The sequence below is a fragment of the Sorex araneus genome, chromosome 6, assembly GCF_027595985.1.
Source record: "Sorex araneus isolate mSorAra2 chromosome 6, mSorAra2.pri, whole genome shotgun sequence".
In the NCBI taxonomy this organism is placed as follows: Eukaryota; Metazoa; Chordata; class Mammalia; order Eulipotyphla; family Soricidae; genus Sorex; species Sorex araneus.
This window is the reverse complement of record NC_073307.1, coordinates 60,744,198-60,771,073: the sequence shown is the minus strand read 5'-3', so window position 1 is coordinate 60,771,073 and position 26,876 is coordinate 60,744,198. Positions and strand designations below refer to the sequence as shown.

At 46.5% G+C, this 26,876-nt stretch overlaps 1 protein-coding gene and 1 pseudogene across 1 annotated transcript in view; both read right to left on the bottom strand.

The window, feature by feature from the left end:
- Positions 1–545: 545 nt before the first annotated feature.
- The window catches only part of IREB2 (iron responsive element binding protein 2), a 36,349-nt gene continuing 10,018 nt past the window's right edge, over positions 546–26,876 (bottom strand). The window contains exons 4-22 of the mRNA XM_055142297.1: positions 26,521–26,658; positions 24,548–24,766; positions 21,134–21,203; positions 20,308–20,491; positions 19,249–19,388; positions 15,849–16,020; positions 14,644–14,744; positions 13,605–13,721; positions 12,784–12,943; positions 11,340–11,475; positions 10,961–11,045; positions 10,044–10,200; positions 8,650–8,774; positions 6,243–6,347; positions 5,584–5,726; positions 5,070–5,217; positions 4,867–4,989; positions 3,409–3,594; positions 546–3,025 (exon numbers count right to left, since the gene is read on the bottom strand). Of these exons, the coding sequence (XP_054998272.1) occupies positions 2,915–3,025; positions 3,409–3,594; positions 4,867–4,989; positions 5,070–5,217; positions 5,584–5,726; positions 6,243–6,347; positions 8,650–8,774; positions 10,044–10,200; positions 10,961–11,045; positions 11,340–11,475; positions 12,784–12,943; positions 13,605–13,721; positions 14,644–14,744; positions 15,849–16,020; positions 19,249–19,388; positions 20,308–20,491; positions 21,134–21,203; positions 24,548–24,766; positions 26,521–26,658 (2,620 nt within the window). The 3' untranslated portion in view covers positions 546–2,914. The remainder of the gene's footprint in view (positions 3,026–3,408; positions 3,595–4,866; positions 4,990–5,069; positions 5,218–5,583; positions 5,727–6,242; positions 6,348–8,649; positions 8,775–10,043; positions 10,201–10,960; positions 11,046–11,339; positions 11,476–12,783; positions 12,944–13,604; positions 13,722–14,643; positions 14,745–15,848; positions 16,021–19,248; positions 19,389–20,307; positions 20,492–21,133; positions 21,204–24,547; positions 24,767–26,520; positions 26,659–26,876) is intronic.
- Positions 21,854–21,970, bottom strand: LOC129406359 (small nucleolar RNA SNORA27; annotated as a pseudogene).

Below are 26,876 nucleotides of genomic sequence, written 5' to 3'. Positions count from 1 at the left end.
CATGACTCAGCAGCTTGAATTTCAGTAATGCATTGTAGCATGTCACTAACTTTTTTACAGTGCAGGCCGTGGTCCTAGCAGCCAACACCTTATGTAAGGAGTGGGATTGTCAGCATGGCAGAGATGCTCAGAAACATAGGACACATCACTTCCGTAACATTCGGTTTCCATGACTGATATCCCATGACATCCCGTGAATGTCCACTCCATGTGAATCATCTCCCTGAGAGAACATCCAAGGGGTGGTGTTCCTGTGATTCACAGCTGGGGAGAGTCTCATCTTTTTTTTTTTTTTTTTTTTGGTTTTTGGGTCACACCCGATGTTGCACAGGGATTACTCCTGGCGGTGCTCAGGGGACCATATGGGATGCTGGGAATCAAACCGGGTCAAATGCATGCAAGGCAAACACACCCTACCAGCTGTGCTAATGCTCCAGCTCCAAGGGAGTCTCATCTCTTCACTCCATCTTTCAAAGGGAAAATGCACTTTGACACACAGATGGGTTAGGGGGCACCACAACACATTTTTTGAGAAGACCCAAGAATGCGATAATCCATTTTCTTTATTAAAAATAATTTACAGCATCGGTAACATGTACACAATGGCCAGCTGAACTTTACCTCCTGTAGATCACTATACCTTACTTAACATCACTGAACTGAAAACTGCTGCTACGCTGTTTTGTTGGCTTAAGAGAATGGAGGATGATTTGTAATGACGGAAGACACGACCTTCACAAAGATCATTTGCAAAGCTGACCAAGTCCTTGGCACCCTTAGGGAGAAAAGCCAATGACTGCAGAACCCCTGTCCCTGGGCCTCAGTCACACTAAGGGTTCGCTGTGGTACCTCGGTCACTCCTCCAAGATCTAAAGGCAGAGAGGGGTCTTTCTCTGGAGCCAGAGAAAAGGGGAATCAAATCATCTCCCCTCGAGACACTGACGGGTGCCAGTCTACAGCCCCCTTTCTTGCCCTGTAGTACCAGGGTCGCTGGATGCCCAGTGAAACGCTGAAGAGATTCTGAGAGTTCCCTCTCAGCTTCAGAGATAAAACCAGGTATTGGTGACAACTATGACCTGGAGAATTCCCAACAGCAAGGCGACCCAGAGGCTGGACAGCAGGTGCCACAGATGTCACAGGGCGGTGGATGGGGTCACGCATCAGTATTTTAATGCTTCACCAGCATTAATTTTCTTTTTAGATATGGATGCCCCCCACCCCCAGAGTCTCCTGGGTGGGGGCATGCTTCTCAAGGCTTAAGGGCTGGTGTCTCAGTAAGAGATGGAGAACCTGGTTTTCTAGATTTGTCTACCACTAGACTGAAAAGGCAGGAAACACAATTGCTCCATTTGCTACTAGCAAGCTACTAGCAAGCTCTAAACTAGTCTGTCTGTGCCAAGGGCTATGAATAGAAACATTTATTATAATAGGCTTAAAAATAACATGATTCCCCATAGGCACGGGAGAGCTGGAATGAGCACTTCTGCTTCAAACCTGAAATTCCCCATCGCTGATCCACATTTACACACACATGAAAAACATCTGCATGAACAGATACATGGCATGATAAACTAGCAAACACATTTGAAAGACAAAAGCAATCTCTAAAGCTATAAAGGGAAATCTTCTGCTCAGACCAAAACACATCACTCTGCTTGTTTCCACGTTGCTGACTCGGAATGTGCAAAATCCTCATTCTTCACCTTATTGTAGTTTTGAATGTTGGGCATAAAACAAATCACGCATCACCCTATGCAACAGGAGAGACTTCTGAATTGCAATGATTTAAATAGGTCAAAGAAAGATTTTGGGTGAAAAACCACTGCGATGATGAGCCTTTGGCATGCTAAGCTTGGTTTAGCAAGAACATGGAAGAGGTCTACACAATCATTGACACGACCTTTTGGGACTCTTACAGCAATCACATCGGTATCTGATCCCCAGAGCAAGCTTGCTCTGGTTTCAACAGAATCAGTATTTTATTACGAACACAGATCTCAGATAAATTCATGATTCAGCCTTGTAGGAAATCAAATGAAATCATTAGGACAAGACCACATTTTAAACAAGGGTCAGGGCTAAGAGTGATTGTACAGTTGACTCTGGATGATTTAAAATACTCAAAGAACTCATTTTACTGTTTCATGATTCAAATCATGTTCTCATCAGCAAATGGAAATCTAGGGTTTTGATGAGTGGTCCCGAGCATTTCTGGCTAGAACCTCAGAGTCAGGCAAGGCAAGCTGTCTAAAACATCACTCAGAGCCGGCCAAAGAGTGCACAGGGGGAGGAGAGCAACTGACAGACTAAAGACAGGCTGAGCCAGTGAGACACTCACTTCCAGGAGCAGCCTCAGCCAGCACACCCACAGTGCTGCACCCGCAGCTGTGCAGAGCCTTTGGCTGGATTATACACTGACCATGCAGTATCTGGTGGTGACTATGTGCACTCTGCAGTTCTTGGGAGACAGATTGTAAGCCTGCCTTGGTTTACCAACTGAGAACGTCACCTAAAACATCCAAGAAAACTCCGATGTTCATGATCTCATTCTGCCTGGGCACCATCAAGGGCAACAGGCTCCTCTTAAACCAACAAACAGCAGTGAACAGTCATAGGTTCAGAAGTGACAACTTCAGGAAGGTCATTCAGAGAAGAAGCGTCCCGTTACTGACAAGGATCGGATTGCACACCCACCCAAGTGCTTACAGGCCTCTCCACACTTCACACATTGATTTTTAGCAATGAAAATAGCACCGTGTGTATTATTTAAGGTCAACAAGACTCAGCTTCCTCCCCACTGCGCCATGGATGCGGCGACTGAGCAGGCTGCAGGGCCCACCGTGGTTCCCCGGGAAGGACTCCCGGGCCCATCCAGCATGGAAGCTTTGGCGATGACCATTTCTGTGAGTGGATACTATAAGAATTTTCGCGCTACAAAGTTTAATAATCCTCCGTGTTGGAACAAAGTTATTTCCACATCATTTTCAAATGCAGCGATGACTCTGAACGCTTTGCCGGTACTGGTCTGCAGAGAAAACACAAACAAGTGGGTGAGTGGGGACACCGTCATGGGCGACTCAGAGCTAAATGCCCTGCACACACCCTGCTGGGAAGCCTTCCCCTGCGTGCCATGTGTATCTCGAGGGAGAAACGTGCATACTGCCCCTAACAGGCCAGGTCCGGCTGTGTCACCTAGAGCATGACAGCCATGATTTCTCTGTGGCCTTTCACTAAGGTGTTGGCTGAGCCCAGCTGCTCGGATTCAGGTGGGGGCCTGTGGTGGGAAGGCCGTCATTCCCCGCCTGGCAGCCTAGATGAGTACTGTCTACACTCTGTGGCGCCGGGCATCATCGGCAATTCAGAGCCCCTCTGTTCGGGCTGAACCATTGAGTGCGCAATGAGCAATACCTTCACAGACACCGTGACTCCAGGACACAAGTCTTCAGGAAACGTGAAAGAAAATGTCTCTCTACCAGACAGGCCCAAAGAATCTGCACTCTCTCCTGGAAGGAACTGCAGTGGCGCGATTCCAACTCCAATCAAATGATCTTTATGGATTTTTTCATAGCTTTCGGCCAGAACGGCTTTCACACCCTGGGGAAGAAATAATGTCACACGATGTTATTTCTTGAACCTGGTTCGTCTGAGTTTCGTGGGTGGGGATTCTCCAGGCTACCTAAGAGCCTCTCAAGCAATTTCCCTGTCAAACCTTCTGCACGAGCAGTCTGCAGCACAAATATGGCACCTCTCGCCAGGCTGTGGGCGACTCTCTCTTCTTGGCTTTTTGGGTCACACCCAGCGATGCTCAGAATTTATTCCTGGTGGCGCTTGGAGGACCCTATAGGACCCTATATGCAAGGGAAGTGCTCTCCCCGCTGTCTTGCCATCCTGCCCGAGGTGTGTCTAGATCATGATGACTTCTTCACTGGGGTGATGGCACCCTGACCCCAACAAGAGTCAGGGCTGAGAAGGCGGCCAGAGAAGGACAGAGGCTATGCCCCGGCCAGGTGTTGCACCCCAAGCACTAAGGCCTGGCGGTAGACAAAGCAGTTCTGGACCAGGGCTGCCCAGGCCATGCAAATCTGTTCTGTGCCTGGCACCGTGGACCATGGTTCCCTGAGGAGATTCGAGTATGATCCAAACCAAACTCCAACAGAAAACCACCGTGACAGGTGGAACTCAGACTCTGGATTAAAAGGAGATTTACTGTCCACCCAACACCAGGTACACCCTGACATTGATAGCCCAGAGCACTCTGAGGGACCATGGCCACTCTTTCCCTCTGTCAGGGCCACAGATACAGCAAGACACCTGCTTTATGCAAGCCGAATCCAGTCACGGAAGAAAATTAGCAGAAAGCGGGAGTGGCCATACAGTGGGGAGGGCACCTGCCTTGTACTGGAACATCCAGGTTCGATCCCTGGCACCTCACAGGCTATCCTGGCCCCTGCCATGCCAGGAGTGATCCCTGAGCACAGAACCAGGAGTGAGCCCTGAGCACAGACCTGGGAGTGAGTCCTGAGTAGTAATGACATGAGCATGAAACAAGCACTGTAGCACTGTCGTCCTGTTCATTGATTTGCTCGAGCGGGCACCAGTAACGTCTCCATTGTGAGACTTGTTACTGTTTTTGGCATATGGAATACACCACGGGGAGTTTGCCAGGCTCTGCCATGCGGGAGGGATACTCTCAGTAGCTTGACGGGCTCTCTGAGAGGGGGAGGAGGAAATGAAACAAGATCAACTAAAATAAACACAAGAGTCAAATCAGCACGAAGGAGCACAGTGAGCTAGGACAGATGAGACATGAGAAACAAGAATCTTTAAATTCCGAAGTTGCAAACAGTGACATGAATGGGTCAGTACCAGCAAATAGGGCCCCTTGGCAGCCCAGTCTCGAGAGTTCCCTGAGCCGTACTTCTTGCCCGCAAGGATGATGAGCGGGATACCTTCCTTCTGGTACAGCTCTGCGGCCTCAAACACGTCCAGCTGTGGGGGACAGCAGACACAGATGCTGAGTACAGACCAAAGGCGAAAGCTGCGGCCCAGAACCCTGGATAGTTCCCCACCTTCTGTCCTGATGGGAAGTGAACTGTTTTGGGGGCTGGTTTTCCGATAAACTTATTGACGAGCTTGATATTGGCAAAGGTGCCCCTTGTCATCACGGCATCGTTCCCTCTCCGGGCTCCATAGGAGTTGAACTCACGAGGGCTAAGGCTGCAACAAGAACAGCAAAGGCACTTTCATTTCAGGTGGAAACAAATGTCCCTGGGTCATAAAATTCTGCTGACATTATGATTTGCAGTAAATACAAAGTACTGGACTCTGCTTTAAAAAAAAAAAGGGAAAAAAAAAAGATGTAATTTGAACAGTCCACAATCTGTTCTATTTTGAAAGATTGCTTTTCTCTGGATTTTTGCACATCACTGAGAAATGTCCAGAGGCTATTTCTAGAGTGGAATCAGATCAGCCCCCATACCATCAGGGACAGGGCCTGGAGTGAGGCGAGGGGGGGGGGGTGGACGAGGGCAGGAAGGGCATACACTGCACACCAGCAGGGCAGAGGTCAGAACCACCACATACCCCCGGTGCGTCAGGTACTTGGCGGCGGCACTGCTCCGAGCGATGCTCCCGGCAGGGGATATGTGATCTGTGGTGACCGAGTCTCCCAGGTAGAGTAAGACGTGGGCATCCTCGATAGGCTGCAGGGCAGCGGGCTCTTTGGTCTACAAAGAACAGGTGAAGGTGTTTCAACTGCTCCTGACCAGCGGGGCAGACTGGGCCACCCTACCCTCAGTCACTCCAGCGCCAGCCCTGCTGGTCTGGGTATGGGTCAAGCATGGGGACCTGCTACCTAATTTCTCACCAGAGCCATAGCATAGAGAGGAGGGCATTTGTCTTGCACATGGACCATCCAGGTTCCATCCCCAGTATTCCATAGTCCCCTGAGCACCACCAGGAGTAATCTAAACTGAGTGCAGAGCCAGAGTAACCTCTGAGCACCGCCGAGTATGCCAACATCCCCCGCCAAAAAATAAAAAAAGGATTCTGGCTGGAGGGAACAGGGAGCTAGGAGAGCAGACCTTGCACACAGATGACCCGAGTTCGATCCCAGAGCCCACCAGGAGTGATCCTTAAGCACCACTAGGTGTGGTCCCAAAACACAAAATTCTTCAAAATTAAACTCACAAGGTTTTGTACTTTAGAGTTTTTTAAAATATCACGCACCAAACAATACTTACAAGCTTATCAAAAAAGGAAGGACATCGGATGTAAGTAGACTTCGCTTCCCATGGGAATAAGACTGAATCTGGTGCTTCTAAGGAATTCCATCGCTTATTTCCCATCTGTTAATAGGTGAGGGCAGAGAAACAAGCAACGATAGGATGGAATCAGAGACTGATGAAATGATCGTGGGAATAAAAGAGTTTATAGGTCACAAGGAGAAAAAGAAGAACAAACTAATATGAGCTCTGTACCCACATGGAAGAGCAAGTTATACGGGTGCTTCCAACAAGCCAGTCTTTTGGGAGAGAGTAAAGACAGACTGGCTCACCAAATGCTGCATCTCCAAAGCTGCCCAACAGCTAATTTATAACAGAAAAGACTCACGGCTGAGTGCCAGGAGTCCACAGACCTGTCTGCTTGTTCAAGGTCCAACCCCTCACCGCACATCCCCGCTGCGGCCCACTGGCACCCACTAACCGCTATGCCATCCCGCTCCAGGAGTGCCTGCCCTCCAACAGCAGCCTGCCCTCCCCACGGCCTGCCAGCCACCCTTACCCTTCACCAGTGAGAATGACTTTTACAAAGGCCTAAAATCACCTGTGGAGTCAGGACTAGCTAACTTCCTATCTTCTCGCTCCTGACTTCTGCAGTTCTAGCCACCGGGCCCTCTTCTGCCTAACTGGCCAGGTGAGGGCTCCCTTGTCAACACCTTCAAACCTCCCCCAAGCGAGGCGCTCACGACTCACAATCTGTAACCCTGCAAGTACCCCACGAGAATCCCACGCAGCTGATCCTACTGAACCTTCTCTTATTCATAGCAATGACCGCTTTTCAGCCCTCTACAGCTGAGACTTACTGTGGACAGTCCACTGTTTCCAATCATGAGAACTTCATGAAGGGCTCTTGGACTGACTTTTCACCCTCCCTGCCCTGCCCTGCCCTGACTGGAGGCTGTGCCTGTGGAAATCTGCCCCTTCTGGCCAGGGAATAAAGCTGGCTTCACTGCACAGATCGCCCCTGAGCTCCCAGCATCAACCTGGGTGTGTAGGACAGGCGAACGCTGGAAGCTAAAACCACAGCCTCACCACGGCAAGAAGGAAAGGGCCCCAGTCCTGACCCATAGTTCCACGTGCCCAGGACCGCGGGTGTTGTTCAAGAAGGACGATTGCCACACAGCCCAGGAGCGATCCATGTTTACGTGGGAAAGACCTTCATGACCTACTGCACTAGAGTATGCTTCATAGTACCGAAAACTATGAAACAGCGCAAAGGTCCAAGAATAAATGACCAGGCACAAAACCATAGGACAAAGTTGTGATCCATCCATAACAGAACACGACTCAGCCACAAGGAGCAAACTGCAGCTGACTGCGTGGAGGGATCTGGACAGCTGAGCCAAGGGAAGTGGGCGGGAGGAGGACAAGGGCAGAAGCATCTCTCTCACGTGAGGGATGAGAGTGACACAAGCAAGCAAGAACAAAGACTCCAATGCAACAGGACCTGGGAGAAAAAGGGTCTTCAGTAGCAGCAGATCACTGCCAGATGTGTGGAAAGGAGGAACACACAAGACACACACACAGTGTGAACTCCGGCAGAGGATGTGGTGTTGGAACAGTTTTGCCTGAAACCCTGTTAGTGTCAATACAGTGAATCACAGTGCCAAAAATACAATCTTCAAAAATAATTATTTGTCAAGCAACTATTTTTCCTGCCTTCATTCATACTGTCGCTGGCGGGGCCAAGGGCTGCCTGTGGGAACGTGACTGACAGCCTGACATCACTGTCGCCAGAGCACAGGCAGAGGGAGACTTGCGTTTCTTTCAAATCTGGAAACAGCTTAGGGGCTGAAGAGATAGTACAGTAACTCAGGTGGGTGATTCCCCCATACATGGCCAAGATGGGTTCAATCCCCAACATCCCATAATCCCATAATCCAAGCTTAACCAGAAGTGAGCCCTGAACAGAGCCAATCATAAGCCATCACAGCCCCCCCACAAAGAAACCCAAACATCTGGAACAGCTGAGTGGTAGTACTAGTGTCTCTCAAGCATGCCTGGGTGTAGAGTGACAAATGCAAACACTTGCTACACATTTCTGAAAAATAGGACGAAAGAGGTAAACACTGGGTGCAGGTACTTGGCCTGCACGCAGGCAGTTCCCAGTAGCTGAGTCCCCCAGTGGTCCCCGGAGCACAGAGCTTACGATAAGCCCAGGCACCACAGGCTTGTCCCCAAAATTAAATAAAAGCAAGAGCAATACTTGGTTAGTACAAACTCCAGACACAGAATCCCTATTGCTACCCATTAAACACACCACTCGGGTCATCTAGAGCATTACAACCTGGAGAGCAAAGTACAGGACAGAGAAAAATGACTTTAAAAAGTGTAGTTTAATAAAATAAAGTGTAAAGTGTAGTTTTACCTCTATTTTCTCTTTCAGTGCTTTAAACATAGAAAATATAACATGTTCTTCCTCAATCTGATGAATCTCTTCTCGTCTGGGCCAAATATCATGCAGGTAAATGTTCTTGCCGGCAGAGTCCGTACCTGGGAGGGAAGTTCAATGACGGTCAGACTGGGAGCACAGGGAGCATGGGGAGCCCAGTGGGTGGCTCGAAGGATGACTGTGCTCGATGTCTAAGAAACTTATCACACCAAAAGTGGAGACAGGAGCAACGGTGTGGCAGGCTTGCATATGTGCCTGGGACGTGGGAGGCTGAGTGCCAGGGTAGGGCTCAGCTCACATCACCACGTGGCCATCTGGCCCGGAGCACTGAGCAAAGAGCATCCTTAAGCACTGACAAATATTCAAAACCAGGGGCCAGAGTGATAGCACAGCGGGGAAGGCGCTGGTCTTGCCTACAGCCAACCTGGGGCTCCATCCCCAGCAACCTTTAGGGTCCCCACAGCCGTCAGGAGTGATTCCTTGAACACAGAGCCAGGAGTCAGCCCTGAGCACCTCCGAGGTGATCCAAAAACAAAAACTAAAGTAATTTTTAAAAATTGCTTCAAAATGTTCACAGTCCCCGTGGTGAGATACAAAAATCTTCACTTTCTTCTAAGGAAAACATGTTTTGATCATTCTGTTAGCAAATTATTAGTAACAAGCAATATAAAATAAATTACTGAGAGCCTGTTTTGTGGGCAGGCTTAAGTGGTGATTCCCAAATTGGAGAGAATGGTGGAGGAAAGGTGTAACAGTGATGGGACTGGTGTTGGAATACTCAATGTCTGTAACAAATCTTTATGAACAATTTTGTAAACCAGTGTTTATGTAGTGTATAAGGGAAAAAAATTTTAATTAAAAAATTCAAAACGGGAGCTGGAGCAATAACATAGCGGGTAGGGCATTTGCCTTGCACGCGGCCAACCCAGGTTCGATCCCTGGCATCCCATATGGTTCCCCAAGCACTGCCAGGAGTGATTCCTGAGTGCAAAGCCAGGAGTAACCCCTGAGCATTGTTGGATGTGACCCAAATAGCAAAAAAAAAAAAAAAAATTAAAACAAAGACTGAAATAGAAAATATTCACAGTCCTTCCAAAACTTATTACAGAAAGTAAGTAAATTAGTCAACACAAACTTCAGGATTAAGCAAATAAATAAAAAGTAATTGTAGACATTTTAAAATTTTCATATGAATAAGCAAGTAGCTACATTGTAAGATTTTCTGAAATATTTTAAAAAATTAAAAAAATTAAAAAATTTAAAAAATAAATGGTCTAACCAGAAACATTTAAAAATTACAGCTCTGGGGAAATGCCGTGTGTGTGTGCAAGAAGACTTTAGTAATATACAAAGATCCCGGGGAAAGTCACCTAATGGTTCCTTCTGGAAATCTATATTCACCGTGCCTGCGATGGCGTACGCAACCACGAGGGGAGGGGAGGCGAGGTAACTGGCACGGACACAGTCGCAGAGGCGACCTTCAAAGTTCTTGTTTCCTGATAAAACTCCACAAGTAACTAAATCGCCCTGGGGAGAAAACATATTATACTTTCAATTCAAGAAATGTTATAAAAGTGGAAAATCAGTAAACAAGAAACCTCAAATATTTTCAATAAATAAACCTGAAAACATTAGTAACAACAGATCTATAAATTCAAGGGGCTGGAAAGACACAATAGCAGGGAAGGCCTTTGCCTTGAAGTAAAACCCTAATTCAACCCCCAGCACCCCACTGGGTTGCCCAGAGGCCACCAAGAGTGACCCTTGGAGGACAGAGCCAGGAGTCAGCCTCAAGCAGAGCCAGGAGTCAACACTGAGTACAGAACCAGGAGTGAGCCCCGAGCACAGAGCCAGGAGTGAGTCCGAAGCACAGGGCCCAAGAATGAGCCCCGAGCAGAGTCAGGAGTGAGCCCAAAGCAGTCAGGAATGAGCCCAAAGCAGAACCAGGAGTCAGTGCTGAGCACAGTGCCAGGAGTTAGTGCTGAGCACAGAGCCAGGAGTAGCTCTGAGCACAGAGCCAAAAGTGAGCCCAAAGCACAGAGCCAGGAGTGAGCCCAAAGCACTGGTGAGTAAAGAGAAAAAACCCGAAACCAAAAACTAAATCCTCTAATTCCTTGTATTTTTATTAAGTGGTTATTTCAAGGGTCTATAAATGACTCTGATTCATTTTCATAGTCACATACAAGGAACAGTGAACTTGAAACCCACTGGAATGCGCCTTCCTAACCTCTCAGCAGATCCCAGCTGGGAGAGTGCAGCCCCCTGGCTGGTGGAACCAGCCCTGTACCTGCTTCACTGCGTTCAGAACTGCTTCTGCCAAAGGCGCTGTGTTTCCCACGCACGTAGAGCACCCATAGCCGACGACTTCAAACCTGCATTTCAGAGAACAGTCCATCAGTCGAGACGTCCTTCCATCTGTCACTACCCGCATGTGGCTAAGATCTGGAAGGGCCTTTTCCAGACCCCAAATGACACTTCCTACTTCTCCCTGGCGAGCACAGGGCCTTGGTCATGTACATGCCCAGTAAAGGCTGAGTGACCATTCCCCACAGACTGTGCAGTGGAAGGGAACAACAAGGGCTATTACCCAGAGTCTTCTCTCTGGGAAACTGGGAGCGAAGCAGATGCAGTGACTGCTGACTAGGGGACAGGGGACAGGGGCTCACCCAAGCTGACTGAGATAAGGCAGCACTCCACTGGCACTGAGGTAGTGAGTCGCCATCCCGCTGCCTGGAGACAGGCTGGTCCTGATGTAAGGCTTCACACTCAGTCCAGCTTCCACAGCCTTCTTAGCCAGAAGACCTGCAAGCAGCACAAAGCAGTCACTACATCAGTGTCCTCCCTCCGACACACAGCACAGAGGGTTCATTTGAGAGACAGGGTTATAGGGGCTGGAGCAATAGCACAGCGGGTAGGGCATTTGCCTTGCACGCAGCCGACCAGGGTTTGATTCCCAGCATTTCATATGGTCCCCTGAGCACTGCCAGGAGTAATTCCTGAGTGCAGAGCCAGCAGTAACCCCTGTGCATCGCTGGGTGTGACCCAAAAGAACAAAAAAAAGAGAGAGAGAGAGAGAGAAACAAGGTTTTAGGGGCTGGGCAACAGTCTGGGGAAGGGTGTGTGTCCTGCACGATGATGACTCAGGTTTGATCCCTGGCATGAATATGGTCCCCAAGTCCGCTAGGAGTGATCTGAGCTCAGAGACAGGAGAAAGCATTGAGCACTGCTGGGTACACCCCCACCCACCACAATAAATAAGGAACAAAGGCTGAGGGACGAGAGAAGCCCCAAAGCACACAACTGGGGGTGCCCCTAAACATTCCAAGGTGTGGTCCCACCGTCCCACCCAAATTAACATCTACCAAACAGCAGGCTTTAGGGTCTGAATTTTTTATTTTTTTGCTTTTGCTTTTGGACCACACCTGCAGTGTTCAGTGTACTCCCAGCTCAGTGCTCAGGGATCACTCCTGGCAGTCTCAGGGGACCCTAGGGAGTGCCAGGGATTGAATCTGGGTCAGCTGTTTGTAAGGCAAGCACCTTCTCTGCTGTGCTACTGCTCCGGCACCAACCACCATCACAGGATTATAAACACCAAACCAAAGAAGAGAAAGTGATCAGTAGTATGTAGAACAGATTAGCATGGTCTCCAAGTCATTATTATTATCAATTAGAAACACTGTAACAACTGTTCAGAATGGTCAAATGTACTAATTTTTCTTTTCCTTTTGGAGGGGAAGGCACTAAACCATTTTTAATTTAATGATCATAATGAACTAAGAGCAATTTAACATTTACAATACCACTGTCCTTGAACTATGCCACAGACCTCACTGCCAGTTATCAATAATCTTTTTTGGTCTCCAAAATTCGCATGGAAGCTAGCATACTGCCATGGAGAACTACTCTATACGAAAGAAGTACCTGATTCTGAAAATCTCAGTCAGTGAACCAGATACAACTCAAAACCATAACACACTCAAGATGCCATTTTAAAACACTTTATGTAATAAGAAATTCAAATTAGGCTCTTTGAAACCTAGCAATATGTTAGAAAGTCAGCATGCAGACAGCAATGTCTATGCACGAGGACCAGGGCTGCAGGCAGCCTACCTGCAGCGAGCATGGCCGATGGGTTACAGTTGTTGGTGCAGCTGATCACTGCGGCGATGACCACTGAGCCGTGCGCCAGTGTATACTCACTTCCCTCGTAACCAATGGTAACAATGTCATTCTGTTTTTCAGATGCGATTTGGAAGCCCTTAAATCCAACCTACACAGAATTAAACATACATTTGAGAGAGCCCGGTCCTCAGCAGAAGAAAGACGGAAACAGTACAGACTGACCATGACAACAGCCCAAACATGAACTCAGGGGCTGAGAGATAGGACAGCAGGTTGGCCACTACCCTTGCATGCAGACGACTTGGGTTCAATGCCTGATACCACCGAGAGTCCCTTGAGAGCGGCTAGGTCTCTGAGTACAGAGTGCAGGAGTAAGCCTTGAGAACATAAGTGTGACAAAAACACCAAACCAAATAAAATAATTAATTTTTAAAAACTGGGGGTGGGGGAGGCACTGGAGAGACTGGACAGTAGGGAGGGCACTGGTCTTACACCCTGTCAACCTGGGCTTGGTCCCCAGCATCCCATAGGGTCCCCTGAGCACCACCAAGAATATCCTGAGTGCAGAGTCAAGAGTAATCCCTGGGCATTGCCAGGTGTGCCCCCAAGAATTTTACTGGAGTGTGGATGGAATGTCCCCCGCCCTGATGGTGCTCGGGGCTCACTCCTGGCAGAAATGCACTGAACAAAAGAGCTAATGGCAATGTGTCCTGACACGTAAAATAAACCAGCCATAGGGTGCTTCACTGTGACCGACCTTTCCTTGCTTAGAACAAAGCACACGAACAAGAAATAGTGAGGTATTGCACCTTCTCATTCAGGCAGGCCTGGAAATCACTTTTCATATCTGTCACCGCAACTCTATCCTGAGGTCTTTTGGGACCACTGACAGAAGGGATGATTGAATTCAGATTAATCTGGATCACCTAGAAATGAAAGGAGGAAGATGGAATTATAGCCCGAAAATACAGACTTAGAACCAAATGCTCCCTTTGGAAGCAAATGACTCTCATCACACATTTGTTTTAATGTCAATTTGTTGTATAATAAGGAAATAAAGCCCCAAAGAAAGTTTTTCAAATGATCCCACTGAACTTGTGAAACAATTGTCCCCCAATACAAAATTCAAAGCCGGACAATACCCTGGGTCATGAGGGCTAACAAACTTGCACCCAGCAGGCCACTTCCTGCTAGAAGCCACCAGGAGGCCCCGATTCCAAGGCAATATTTGGATGTCACAGGCAACCGCTTCACCCGGCAGGGTCATGAACCCAGGCATAGTGCTCGCCGAGCACAGACTGTGCCTCATCTATGCACATGCATACACAAGGGATGTGGCAGGTCATCTTCCAGAAGCAGAGAAACACAGTCGGGAACAAAAGGACACTTGCCTTGAAAGCAGCTGACCCAGGTGTCCTCCCTGAATCCCACAGGGTCCCCTGAGCACTGCCAGGAGTGACTCCTGAGTTCAGAGCCTCTTGGCTTGGCCTTGCGTACCACCAGATGTATCCCCAAAACCAAAACAACAACAAAAAAACTCAGAGGAACAAATTACCACTCAAGATCACAAAAAGTTTATGTCCCAGAGCTGACCAGTTCTTAGGGTACGGGGGGACCTCGGGCAGTGTTCGGGAGCCCAGTAAAACCCCTGCAATTGGGCACAGCAGTTCAACACCAGAGCATAAGGACACGTCCCTGCAGGGGCTCTCGGTATCAGCGAAAACCAAGGTCACACCAGGTGATACTGGGGGTGTGTGGAGAGGAGAGTGTGCCACAGAGATTCACCAAGTGCATGCCCACTGGCGAGGGGATGCCCCAGCCCCAGAATTCAGACTACCATGGATCTACCTGGGAATATTCGGGCTGTCCTAAAGGAGTCTGGTCACTTCGAAACAACTTCACAGCTTTAAGGTATGTTTCCATTAACTTGAGTTTGGCTTTGTCAAAGCCTAAAAAGATGAGAAAAAAATATTCTGTAAGGAATTTAGAAATCTTTGACGGGGGAGCAATTCACATGATGAGTAAGAAGCACACATTACATATAACCACATAATGAGAACAGAAGCATTTTTAAATTAGCACTTAATAACAACCCCTTTGTATGCTAAGAGGCATCATTGATTATTTCTTACATATTCTCCAAACTGAATATAAGATTTACAGAAACTCTGCCTTCAGTGCGAAACACTCCTCCAAGGGCCCACGTGACTAAGCAAGCATCCGCTGGCCATTTGGCTCACTCACACTCATAATCTTACCCAAATTTAAGAGTTCGAGGATAACACAGCCCCCAACTTACCTATAAACAGAGATCATGAATTCTGGAATCATTACTTTAAAAACATGGATTAGATTTAAACTCCTGTGTTTGGGGCCAGAGAGAGGCCATCCGATGGATGGAGCTCTTGGCCTGAACACAGCTGGCCCAGCTTCAATCCCCAGAACCCGACATGGTCTCATGAGGAGTACTAGGAGTAACCAGAACATCAACAGGTGTGGCCCAAAAACAAGCTGCTTCACACACAGCAGAGGTCTTCTAAAGCATGAACACCAGTTGGAGGGCAAGTAGTGGCTCCAGGACCTGCAGCTGCCCAGGCGTCCAATTTCCCAGGCTCTCCCTTGGGTGGAGAAGGCACAACATCAAGAGCACAAGGCTCCCTTCCCCTGACGGGCATCTAAAAAAAGTGAACAAGGACCACGCGACTAAGCCACATAGCATAGCGCTCAGGCTGCCTGCACTGCATATGGCAGGTGGGCCTAGGCTGCTTCCATGGCACCCCAAAAGGTCCCCTGAACCTGCTCAGTTATCCCTGAGCACTGCCAGGTGTGCTGGTCCCCATCCCCCAAAACATTTTTTTGAAACTGCAATCAATGGGGAATAAGGGAATATGGTTTGAGAGCACACTCTGTAAAGCAGTTGATGCCTTTACTGGAATGTCACTGTTTCAAAATGAATCATTAGGTGAAGAGGTACAAGGCAGATTATAAATTATTTTGGACAGACAAGTCAGAAATACAACACCTTAAGATAATGATCTTATGTGTCTTCTTACCTATATGCTCTAAATGTTTTACTGTCACATTGTCAACAGGGAAAAAGCTGAGGAGAGCACCATATTCTGGACACATGTTTGCTATTGTAGTTCGATCCACCATAGATAATTGTGAAACTCCACTTCCAAAAAATTCAACAAACTTTCCAGCCACTCCTACTTGCCTGAGGTGCTACATAAAAGACATAAAATGCAAAATTAGCAAGGGTGAGGTTAGCATATATTCTCTGAAAAGCAGAAAAATCTGGTTAACAAGTGTTAGTGGCAATAAAGAGGGCATTCACTGTTCTAAGAGCCATGACCACCCAACTTTGGTAGGTCATTTCACACAGCTAATAGGGAGCAGTCCGATGTCATTTCTCAAAGGTCAGAGGTATCTCAGAAGAGCTTCAGAATGCAGCTACAGTTAGCAGTGCTCCTTTCACTGGCAGGGCACTTCCCTGTGGTACAGAAATAATGATGGCTCCACAACTGACAGTGTGTGAGATTTTAGGAAATACACAGTGCTTAAAATTTTTCTGGGGCTGGAGAGATAGCACAGCGGGTAGGGCATTTGCCTTGTACTCGGCCGACCCGGGTTCAAATCCCAGCATCCCATATGGTCCCCTGAGCACGGCCAGGGGTAATTCCTGAGTGCAGAGCCAGGAGTAACCCCTGTGCATCGCCAGGTGTGACCCAAAAAGCAAAAAATAAATAAACAAATAAATAAAAATTTTTTCTTAAAGATTGACATTCTGTATTTGAATATAAGTACATGGGCAGGAAAGATGGGAGAATGCAGGGAGGGTGGGGGAGAACTGACCCTGCTTCAACACAGAGGACCCCTGAGCATAGACCGAGGCCTAAGTCCTCTGCGTGTGGCCCTAAAACAAAAATAAGAAACAAAATACAATTCATCACATGTATTTTATATATATACATATGCTGTAAGAATTCCACTTTTGATAGGGTTTCACACTTGAACTTTACATTTAACTTCTTCTAAAATCATTTTTCTTAGTTACTAGCATGTAACCAAAACCACTACTCACCTTTGCACAATTGTCTGCCAGGGGCAGGGGAAGCTGCAGAGGGGAGACTAGACTGCAACAGCCCCCATCTAGCAAAAAGCCTAGCAATGGAGCAGAGGCTCCCAAAATCTCTTCTGCCTACTGACCTTTCCAGAGGAAAACAAATAAAAAGGGCTTTTTTTTTTAAATGAAAAACTGATTTGAAAATGAAAGAAATACTGATTAGATACACCAAGCCAAGCGACGCTCATTCCAATAACACTTTGAAAACAATGCATGATTAATCCTATAAAGATCATAAATAAAGCAGAACCTCAAAGAATAACTAGAAGCAAAACATGTCACAAACAGAGGAAGGCCAAAAAAGATGATGCAGAGAGTATTTCCTTGCACTTGATCAACCCTCCCCCAAGTTCAATCCTTGGCACTGAATATGGTTCCCCCATAGTTCACTCTTTAGCACAGAACCCAGAGTAGTCCCTGAGCACCTATCACCAAACAAAAGCAAAATTGGTAAGAGGAAAAAAGCTATAGGAGTCTAAAAGGCAGCATTGATTTTCAGAATGTCCAAAGGAAAGAACTGATTTCTCTAATAACATTACAGGCAGTCCTTTTCTTCTAGGAATAATACTGCAGTTCTTAATTAAAGTTCTCGATTTTTGGTATAATGCTCCTAACTGATCATTTAAGATGCCGGTTTTTTCCTTCTATTTAGGGAAAAAGATCAATATTACCAGGGGGGAAATACCATTTTCTTTCCCTGAGGAGTATCCTAAAAGCCTTCAGATCAATCATCAAATTAAAAATGAAGCTCCAAATTGGAGTCACATGTGAAACACTTTTCACCTTCATTAACTTATCAAACTGGGAATTAGCCATCAAAGAAAGTTAAGGTACTCGGCCACTGTATGACTGAAACACAAGCACAAAAGTCTGTAAGTCTGTAACTGTACCTCAGGGTGATTCACCAACAAAAAAAAGTTGCGGAAAATTGAAAATTTCTGTCATTAGAAATCATGAATAATCATATTCTATAGAAGCGAATATAAACACAAATCAAACATATGCAGCCACTATTTATAAATTCAAACTCAGACACAATGTTTCTATTGACTAATAAAAATGCTCAAAACAGCATGAAAAACACTATTACTTACCACTATCCATATTTCTGAAATTATCATCTGCAGACTGATTGTTTATTTTCTGGTGTTTTTGTTTGTTTTTAGTGAAGGGAGATAGCTGTTTTTGCTTTAGGGGTAAACCTAGTGATGCTCAGGGGTTACTCCTGGCAGTGCTTGAAATCAAACCCGGATCAGCTGCATGCAAGGCAAGCACAGCACAAACACTCCAGCACCACCTGTCACATTTTTCTAAGCAAGCTTTGTTTTTTTTTTTTTTTTTTTTTTGCTTTTTGGGTCACACCCAGCGATGCTCAGGGGTTACTCCTGGCTTTGCACTCAGGAATTACTCCTGGCGGTGCTTGGGGGACCATATGGGATGCCGGGGATCGAACCCGGGTCGGCCGCATGCAAGGCAAACGCCCTACCCGCTGTGCTATCGCTCCGGCCCCTAAGCAAGCTTTGTTGAATAAGAATTATCTTCCCGGGGCTGGAGCCACAGTACAGTGGAAGGGTCTGGCCTGGCACCTGGGTTCAATCCCTGGCATCCCACAGGGTCCCCCAAGCACCACCAGGAGCAATTCCTGAGCACAGAGCCAGGAGTAACCCGAGCATCACTAGATGTGACCCAAAACAGAAACAACAGAGACGTGACAGGAGAAAGAGGGGGAAGTGTGTGTTCAAGAGAAAAAATGGGCTCCTCCAGAGTGGGACTAGGCAAAGAGAAAGACACCAACCAGGAGACAGAGTGAAAACTTCGGATGGCAAACAATTCGCTACAGAAGCTGGCCTTAGATTTCTGCCACATACATTCCTGGGCTCATACACTCCTGGTGGGGCACTGGGGAGGACCAGACGGGATGCAGGCGTGGGGCCCAGGTTGGCCGTGTCCAGGGGCTGGAGAGAGGGTACCAGGGGCAGAACACGGAGGACCCTAAATGGTCCCAATGAGACAGGAGTGATCCCCGAGCACTGCTGAATATGGCCCCAAAAAGAAATTTTAAAAAATAAAATAAAATTTTAAAAAAACAATGTACACTAAGGACCAGCCTTGCCTAAAGCTGATAGCTCAGCTCCACCAGAGCCCCAGTGGTGAGTACCACCTCTAGCTCTGCTTGTGGCCCAGGCAGCAGGACACATGTGCACATCTTGGCCAGCACAGAAGACAAGAGTGCAACCTCCAAACATTGCAATGCTGACAACAGCTACAACAGACTGCAGGGGAATACACAGATAGTAAGTGACATGACCAATATAGCTTCCACTTACCTTTGTAATGCCAAGAACAACATCTATGGATGTAACAAAAAGGTTTGAAGAGCCAGTTAACTCACAGCCAACCACCTCCGGTAAGGTCAAAGAAACGGGCAGGCCGAGCATCACTGCTTCCGTCTCAATGCCTCCAACCCCTGGAGGAAGACAGCATGTCAGTGTAGAACCAAGGAAGAGGGAAGAGAAGTCATCCTACATCACATCAAACTGCCTCAAAAGCATTGCCATAGCACACCTTCATGTAGCAACATGGTCATCAGGAGCATGGAACCCAAGACTACTCCTAAAGGTTGGTTATTACACAGAATTTGTTTTGTTTCTTTTTTGTTTTTTTCTGGTTTGGGGGCCACATCCGATGGTACTCTCCAGACTCCGTCTGAAAGTTTACTGCACACAGGGCCAGATTGAGTAGGACGTTTGCCTTACGTGTGGCCAACCTGGGTTTCATCCCCACAAAACTTTTTAAAGAAATAATCTTTGGCTTTATATTAAATTCAGTAAACATACTTTACTGTGTTAGAGATTGTATTATATTCACGATACAATAATGAACAGAATCCAGTTCCTCTCAACCTCAACTCCTGTCTAATAAAAAAATAAGAAAAATCTCATCAAGGATGATATCCGTTCAGAAGGAGTCAAGATGTTAACCAGGAAGAGCCATGCAAATTCACGAAGTCTGAGCAGTCCGAAGGGGAGTGAAAGGTGTGTGGCAGCTAGCAGGAAAGGCCTGTGTCAGCAAAAGGATACGGGCATCTGGTGGCCAGGTTGAGCGCTGCAGGGCCTTCCTCGGGGAGTCCCGTCCCTTTCAGACATCAGCACTCCTGTGTACACTGTGCTGAGCACTGAGATTTCTTTTCATATATGTCATTTTCATTTCTTTTCTTTTCATACCACAATGTCCACAAACACACTGTTTCCCATTTCTGAGAATGCTATAATAGATGAATATGCATGTTCAAAGTGACTGAAGTCACGCCTATTTATGTGTTCCTTTACAATGCTCCTGAAGTCTGATCCCAAAATGAAATGAGACACATGCAGTCTTTGACTTACCCCAGCCCAGAATTCCCAAACCGTTCACCATGGTTATATGGGAGTCTGTGCCAACAGCACTGTCTGGGTAGAGGAAGTTGTTCTCGTCACAAACAACTCGAGACAAATACTCTAAGTTGACTTGATGAGCCATTCCAGTTCCAGGAGGGATCACAGCCACATTCTTAAAAACGCGTGAGCTCCACTGTATTTTGTTTAAATTTGAAGAACACTTATTAGCATAAAAATCTGGATATACCTCGAAACACAAATACTGACACTAAATATTTTTTACTAATGTTCAACATGGATAAAGCTTATGATAGACAAAAACCAATCTGCACGTGCTAAAGCTAAACATACTCATTTTGCTAATCCAAATAAACGGGAACATTCAGTTATGTTTCAAAGAGCCTAAGAAACAGGGAGCGCAAGGAGGCCCTATTCAAGGCCCTCCAAGCTCACGCTCAGCAGAGCATGCATTATGTATGCATTTATTTGGGGGAATCCCCAGGACTGGGGGGCCTAAGCACCCCCCATGCCCCCCAATATCCTGCTAGGATCAACAGTCATGATAGGACAGAAGTCCCATGCTCAGGGTACCATCAGCCCTAGAGCTGGCAGTGCTGGATGTAGGGTGCAGTGCCAGGGGGCCAACTAGTGGCCTTTTGCACTCCCTGCCCAGTCCCTAGCATCTCTTCAACCTTCTTTCACAGTTACACACAGGGGCTGAGATGACCTTCAGGAAGAACAAAGTTTCCACTGACAAAGTGTTTAAAATCCAGGAGTCAGAAGATAAAAAAGTGAACAAATTCAAAGTTTTTAAGTTCCTCCAAATCACTTATACCTTAAAAAACTGAAGTCTTTCTCGATTTCTGCCAAATTCTGCTTCTTGGTTTTTTAACACTGTTTCAGGTCTAAAAGGAAGAAGAGCTGGTATTAAATGTATATACTAGAAAAAAGAACTACCTTATTTCTAATTCCTCTTTTTTTTTTTTTGCTTTTTGGGTCACTCCTGGCTCTGTGCTCAGGGGACCATATGGGACGCTGGGAATCGAACCTGGGTCGGCCGCATGCAAGGCAAACGCCCTAACCGCTGTGCTATCGCTCCAGCCTCATCTAATTTCTTTTTTTTTTTTTTTTTGCTTTTTGGGTCACACCCGGCAATGCACAGGGGTCATTCCTGGCTCATGCACTCAGGAATTACCCCTGGCGGTGCTCAGGGGACCATATGGGATGCTGGGATTCGAACCCGGGTCGGCCGCGTGCAAGGCAAACGCCCTACCCGCTGTGCTATCACTCCAGCCCCTCATCTAATTTCTAATTCTTATGCACACAACTACATCTTTTGAATCCTTGAAATGACAATTTACTAGACTTCCCAGAATAATCTTTCTTTAGAGAAGGAAGTTTTCCTTCAAAAACATGTAACAGAACCCAACCTAACATTTCTTACTGTGAGACTGCGCTAAGACCTTTTTACAAACAAGGCAGGTTTGGCTGGACTTACAAGGAGGAAATTAATTTACTCCACAACAAACTTATTCCCCAGTTTGTTTTTTTCCCAAGTTGTTTCCTCTGACAGGATACAAGACAAACATCCAGTCTGCTTGAGTTTTAAAAGGACATGCCCTTTACCCCACTTGAATGCAGAGATTTTTATGTATAAATTAAATCTCATGATTACAGACACATGAATAACTTACAGGTTTGTAGTATAGTAACATATATTAAGGGGGGGAAAAAGGAAAATAAGATTCTATGGGACATGTTTATAATAGGATGGCTTAAGAAGCAGGTATGTGCCTCATTTAAAATAAGAGATAAAAACTATCCACCTGGTGGTGGGGGTGGGGGTGGGGGGCAGGCAGAGAGATAATGCAGTGGTAAGACATCTGCATTACACATGGCTGCAATCCCTGCACCCCATAAGGTCTTCTAAGGGTCACCAGGAGTGATTCCTGAGTGCAGAATCAGGAGTAACTCCTGAGCATCACCCAGTTTGGCCTCAAAACCAGAAAGAAAAAAAAAAGGAAAAAACTGTTCACCTCCAAGCAGAAAACAATTTCATTTTTAGGAAACCATTTTTACCTAATGATGTTTCTGAAGTATTTTAAACAGCTTTCAATTGTTCCTTTCACCTGCCAGTGGTGATTAAGTGGTGCCAAGAACATCAATAACACAATTACATGTGTCCTCAAGGGACCAGATAATTGCCACTGTCTAACTGTTAACTTTTTAATACAAAGATTACTTGAATAATTCATGGCTGGATGACCACTTGAGACTAGGCACTGCACCTCCTAATGAGATTTCTACCCAGGGCCTCAGGGAATGTCTTTGTGACATCACTCTCCAATTATTGCACCTTCCCATAGCTTAGGCCATACACACCAATGCACAGCTTAACCTCCAATTAGACAGTAATCTACAGTGCCAGATGCATGCCCTTCCCTCCATATTTTTGCAGACTATATAATTAATGCTTTACTGATCCTTAAAGAACACACGAGAGTTACTAAGATAAACAGCCCTGGTCTAAATATAGCCATCTTCCTGGCTTTTTAGAGTAAAATCGGAGGGAAGAAGTCATACATACAACACTATTCCCCCCAAGGCAGAGATAATGCAGCGGGTAAGATTTACATAATGCAGTGGGTAAGATTTATGAGTGGCTACAATCCCTGCACCCCATAAGATCTCCTAAGCACCACTAAGAGTGACTCGCGTTTCCCTTACAAATGGTCTTATGAGACAAATTCATGAACTTAGCACTTCATTCTCTATCAATGAAGAAAACTGATTTTCTTTTCGGTAGAACTTTTTAGGGAACTTAGTTGTGCACAAAAATTTCAATCTCAAGACCACCACCGAGATGTGATCCCAGGGAACACATGCGTGTGTGTGCGGCCTCTCCGCAGCTGCACGAGCATGAATCCAGACCCAGCAAAACCTCTTTCGGCATGGGCAACTCCTCGCAGAATGTCTCCAGCCTGAGAACTAAGCCTTGGCCCCGTGCCTGCCCAGGAGGGGAAAGGTATTTCTCTCTCTCTCGCCTCTTTCTCTCCGGGGATGAAGGGCGCGGTGGCCGCCATATTAAGACGACCACAGATGGGATTTACGACAAAAACTGCAGCAAAAGGACACGAGGGTGCTCTTGGGAAGGTGGGAGGCACTGGCCCCTCCCACCGCTGAGATGTGATCCCGGGGGCCGCACGCCTGTGCGGCCTCTCCGCAGATGCACGAGCGTGAATCCAGACCCAGCAAAACCTCTTTCGGCATGGGCAACTCCTTGCAGAATGTCTCCAGCCTGAGAACTAAGCCTCGGTCCCGTGCCCGTACAGGAGGGGAAAGGTATTTCTCTCTCTCGCCTCTTTCTCTCCGGGGATGAAGGGCGCGGTGGCCGCCATATTATGAAGACCACAGATTGGATTTTCAAGCCTGCAATGATCCAATATCTGGAAGAAATCTCCCTGGACTTAGTTGTTAAAGTACGGAAATTCAAAACTGTGAGGCCGCTAGTGCGGCCGCGCAACCTCATTTGTCTTCACAGTAGGTCTGAATCTAGTGGGGTACTCCTAACAACAATAGTGAGGTTTGTGTTGAAATACTGAATTTAACCAAAGTAAACAGAAAGTAAAATGAAACTTATCAGTTACAAGGCGGGGGGTGGGGGGGCGGGATGGGAGGTGTACTGTGTTTTTTTTTTTTTTTGGTGGTGGTATATGGGTGCTGGTGAAGGGATGGTTGTTTCAGCATTGTATAACTGAGACCTAAGCCTGAAAGCATTGTAATCTTCCACATGGTGATTTAATAAAATAAAATTTTTATTAAAAAAAAAAAAAATTTCAATCTCAAGAACCAAGATCCTGGGGCTAAAGAAACAGCACAGCGTGGAGGGCACAGGCCTTGTATGTGGCTGACCCAGGTGGGATCCCCAGCATCCCACAGGGCCCCAAGCACCACCAGAAAGGATTCCTGAGCACAAATCAAGAGGAACCCCTGAGCACCACTGAGCGTGGCCCAAAAACAAGCAAAACCAACATATTTATGGGATGATCCTAAGAAATATTTTCTTCTAAGGAACTAAAATGAATAATGGCATTAAAGAGTACCATTTTAATTACCTCCACCTCTTTTGGTACAATAGAAAATAAATGTCAATTTGAATCCAACACATTAAGTATGAAGTCATACCATTTGAGGAACTAAGAGGGAAGGGAGTTAAGAGCCATACTAAAATGTTTTTGAAATCTCATACTCAGGCACTGGTTGCAAGTGGAATGGACAGAGGATGGGCGTGTTCTCAATTTGTGAAGAGAATCTTCCAGAGTCTCGGCCTACTGCTCCAGAGTCACAGGGCCCCCGGCAGGTGGTCTGGCCTCTGCAGGGAAGCTTCTTGGGGTGTGCTGGGAGGGGCGGGAACTTCCCTGCCCTCTGCAGCTCCCCACCTCCAGGATTGGGAGCATTCTGTATTGCACTGCCAACACAAACACAAAAGCAATGAAAAGAAAAAAATGTAAAAGGGACAGAAATTTGGCTTTCCATAAGACACAGACTAGTCATGCTATCTGAAATACCTAGAAATTATTCAAATATATTACATACAGCTCAGATTTTAAAACAGCTTTGTCAGGTTACCAAAATAGGTCATTTTTAACTTATGGACACAATATAATTCTAAGTGACCAATAAAATCACGTTCATATACTTACTTGAGTAACAATTTAAAAAAATGTTTAGCAAGTAGTGAAACTGAATTTTTAAGTCTGACATTAAGAGGAACTCAGCCATCATTTTAATCTAGAAGGCAAAGTCCTAGGTTGTACCAAATCAGAGTTGCAAAATATACTACTCTGGGAACATGAGAGAATAGTGTACACATGCAGTCGCCAGTTTCCCTTTGTCAAAAAAATCCTTACAGGTAAGGCCTTGCAAGCAGCAGACTCAGGTTCAATCCTGGCATCCCATATGGTGCCCAGAGCACCACCAGGAGTGATTCCTGAGTGCAGAGCCAAGAGTAACTCCTGAGTACTCCTTGGTGTGACCCAGAAAGCAAAAAAAAAAATTCTTACAGAAAAGTTTATGGGGAGGCCGGAATAATAGGACAATGGGTAGGGTGTTTGCCTTGCACATGGTAGACCCAGGTTCGACCTCCAATATCTCACAGGGTCCCCCAAACCCGCCAGGAGTGATCCATGAGCCAGGAGTAAGTCCTGAGCTGTGTGTGGCTCAAATACAAAAAAAAAAAAAAAAAGTTTCTGGGCTGGAGAGACAGTACATCAGGGAAGGTGCCTGCCTTCACGTGGTCAGAGCCCTGAGCACTGTGGGGTACAGACCCCACAACAAACAGCTGATCAAAGTGAGAGGGCAACAGAGCTTCGTGAGCCTAGCGCTTGCAAGCACTGGTGATTAAGAGGCCTGCAGAGATCATATCGCCAGAGTCTCTCAAGAGGTTAATCATCTTGATATCATTTAGTTCTCAGATCACACCTGGTGACACTCAGCAGTCACTTCCAACAGTGCTCAGGGAACATTAGGTATCAGGAACCAACCCAGGCCCTCTGCATGCAAAGTGAATGCTCAGCCCTTTGACCTCTCACTCCGCCCTGGCAGGTAGTTTCATTTTTTTTTTCTTAATTTAAGCGAAAAAAGACTGAAATCAAAGTTCACTACATACTAGGCTTATACATTCTCACAAAAAATGATAGCAACAATATACAAACGTGAAAATAAGCTTAGGGGCAAGAGTCACAGCATAAGGGGTAGGGCTCTTGCCTTACACATGGCCCACTGGGCTCAATCCCCGGAACCCGTATAGTCCTGGCAAGCTCACCAGGAAGAGCCCTAAGCACAGAGCCAGGAGTGAGCCCTGAGCACTGTTGGGTCTGGCCCCAAAACAAAACCAAACAGCAGAGCAGCTTAAAGTCACACTGAATTAGAGGCCACTGATGGGGCCAGGAGGTCCAGCGCAAGCCCTGGCCCTGGATTCTATGCACTCCCCACTCCCCAACCCAAAAGCACTGCTAGGGATGGCCATGGAAACAAGAAAAAAGAAAAGAAAAAGAGGGAGGGACAAGAATTTCATCAGAGCATAGCATGTTTCCAGCAGTCTCAGCACCAAGTGGAGCATGTCTGCTCTAGTAAAATGATCTCTACTCAATTTCCCAGACCACATGCACCCAGCAGCAGTCAGGGAATTTGCAAGGCTGGCTGGATGAGTCTGTTACGTACCATTTACTGATGTCAATCTGCAAGGAGTGATCAACCGTCAGATCTGTAGGACAGGCAGGGTGGACTCTCTTAGGGTCACCTCCAAGAGTTTTCACCGCCTCCCTCATAGCAGCAAAATCTACCATTGCTGGGATTCCACTGAAAAAGAACGAGTGAGCAGACAGTCAGTTTCCTGTTACAGATACGCAAATGCTTCATAGGCATTCATTCTTTATCTCTAAAATAGAATCCCTTTTACATGCTCTCGACACACAAAATCTGAAGTTAGATTTAATTGGAAGTAACTTAACTGTTATCTGAAACCCAAGAAGTCCGGGGCCAATGTGCCAGAATAACAAGAGATGATTTGCAAAGGT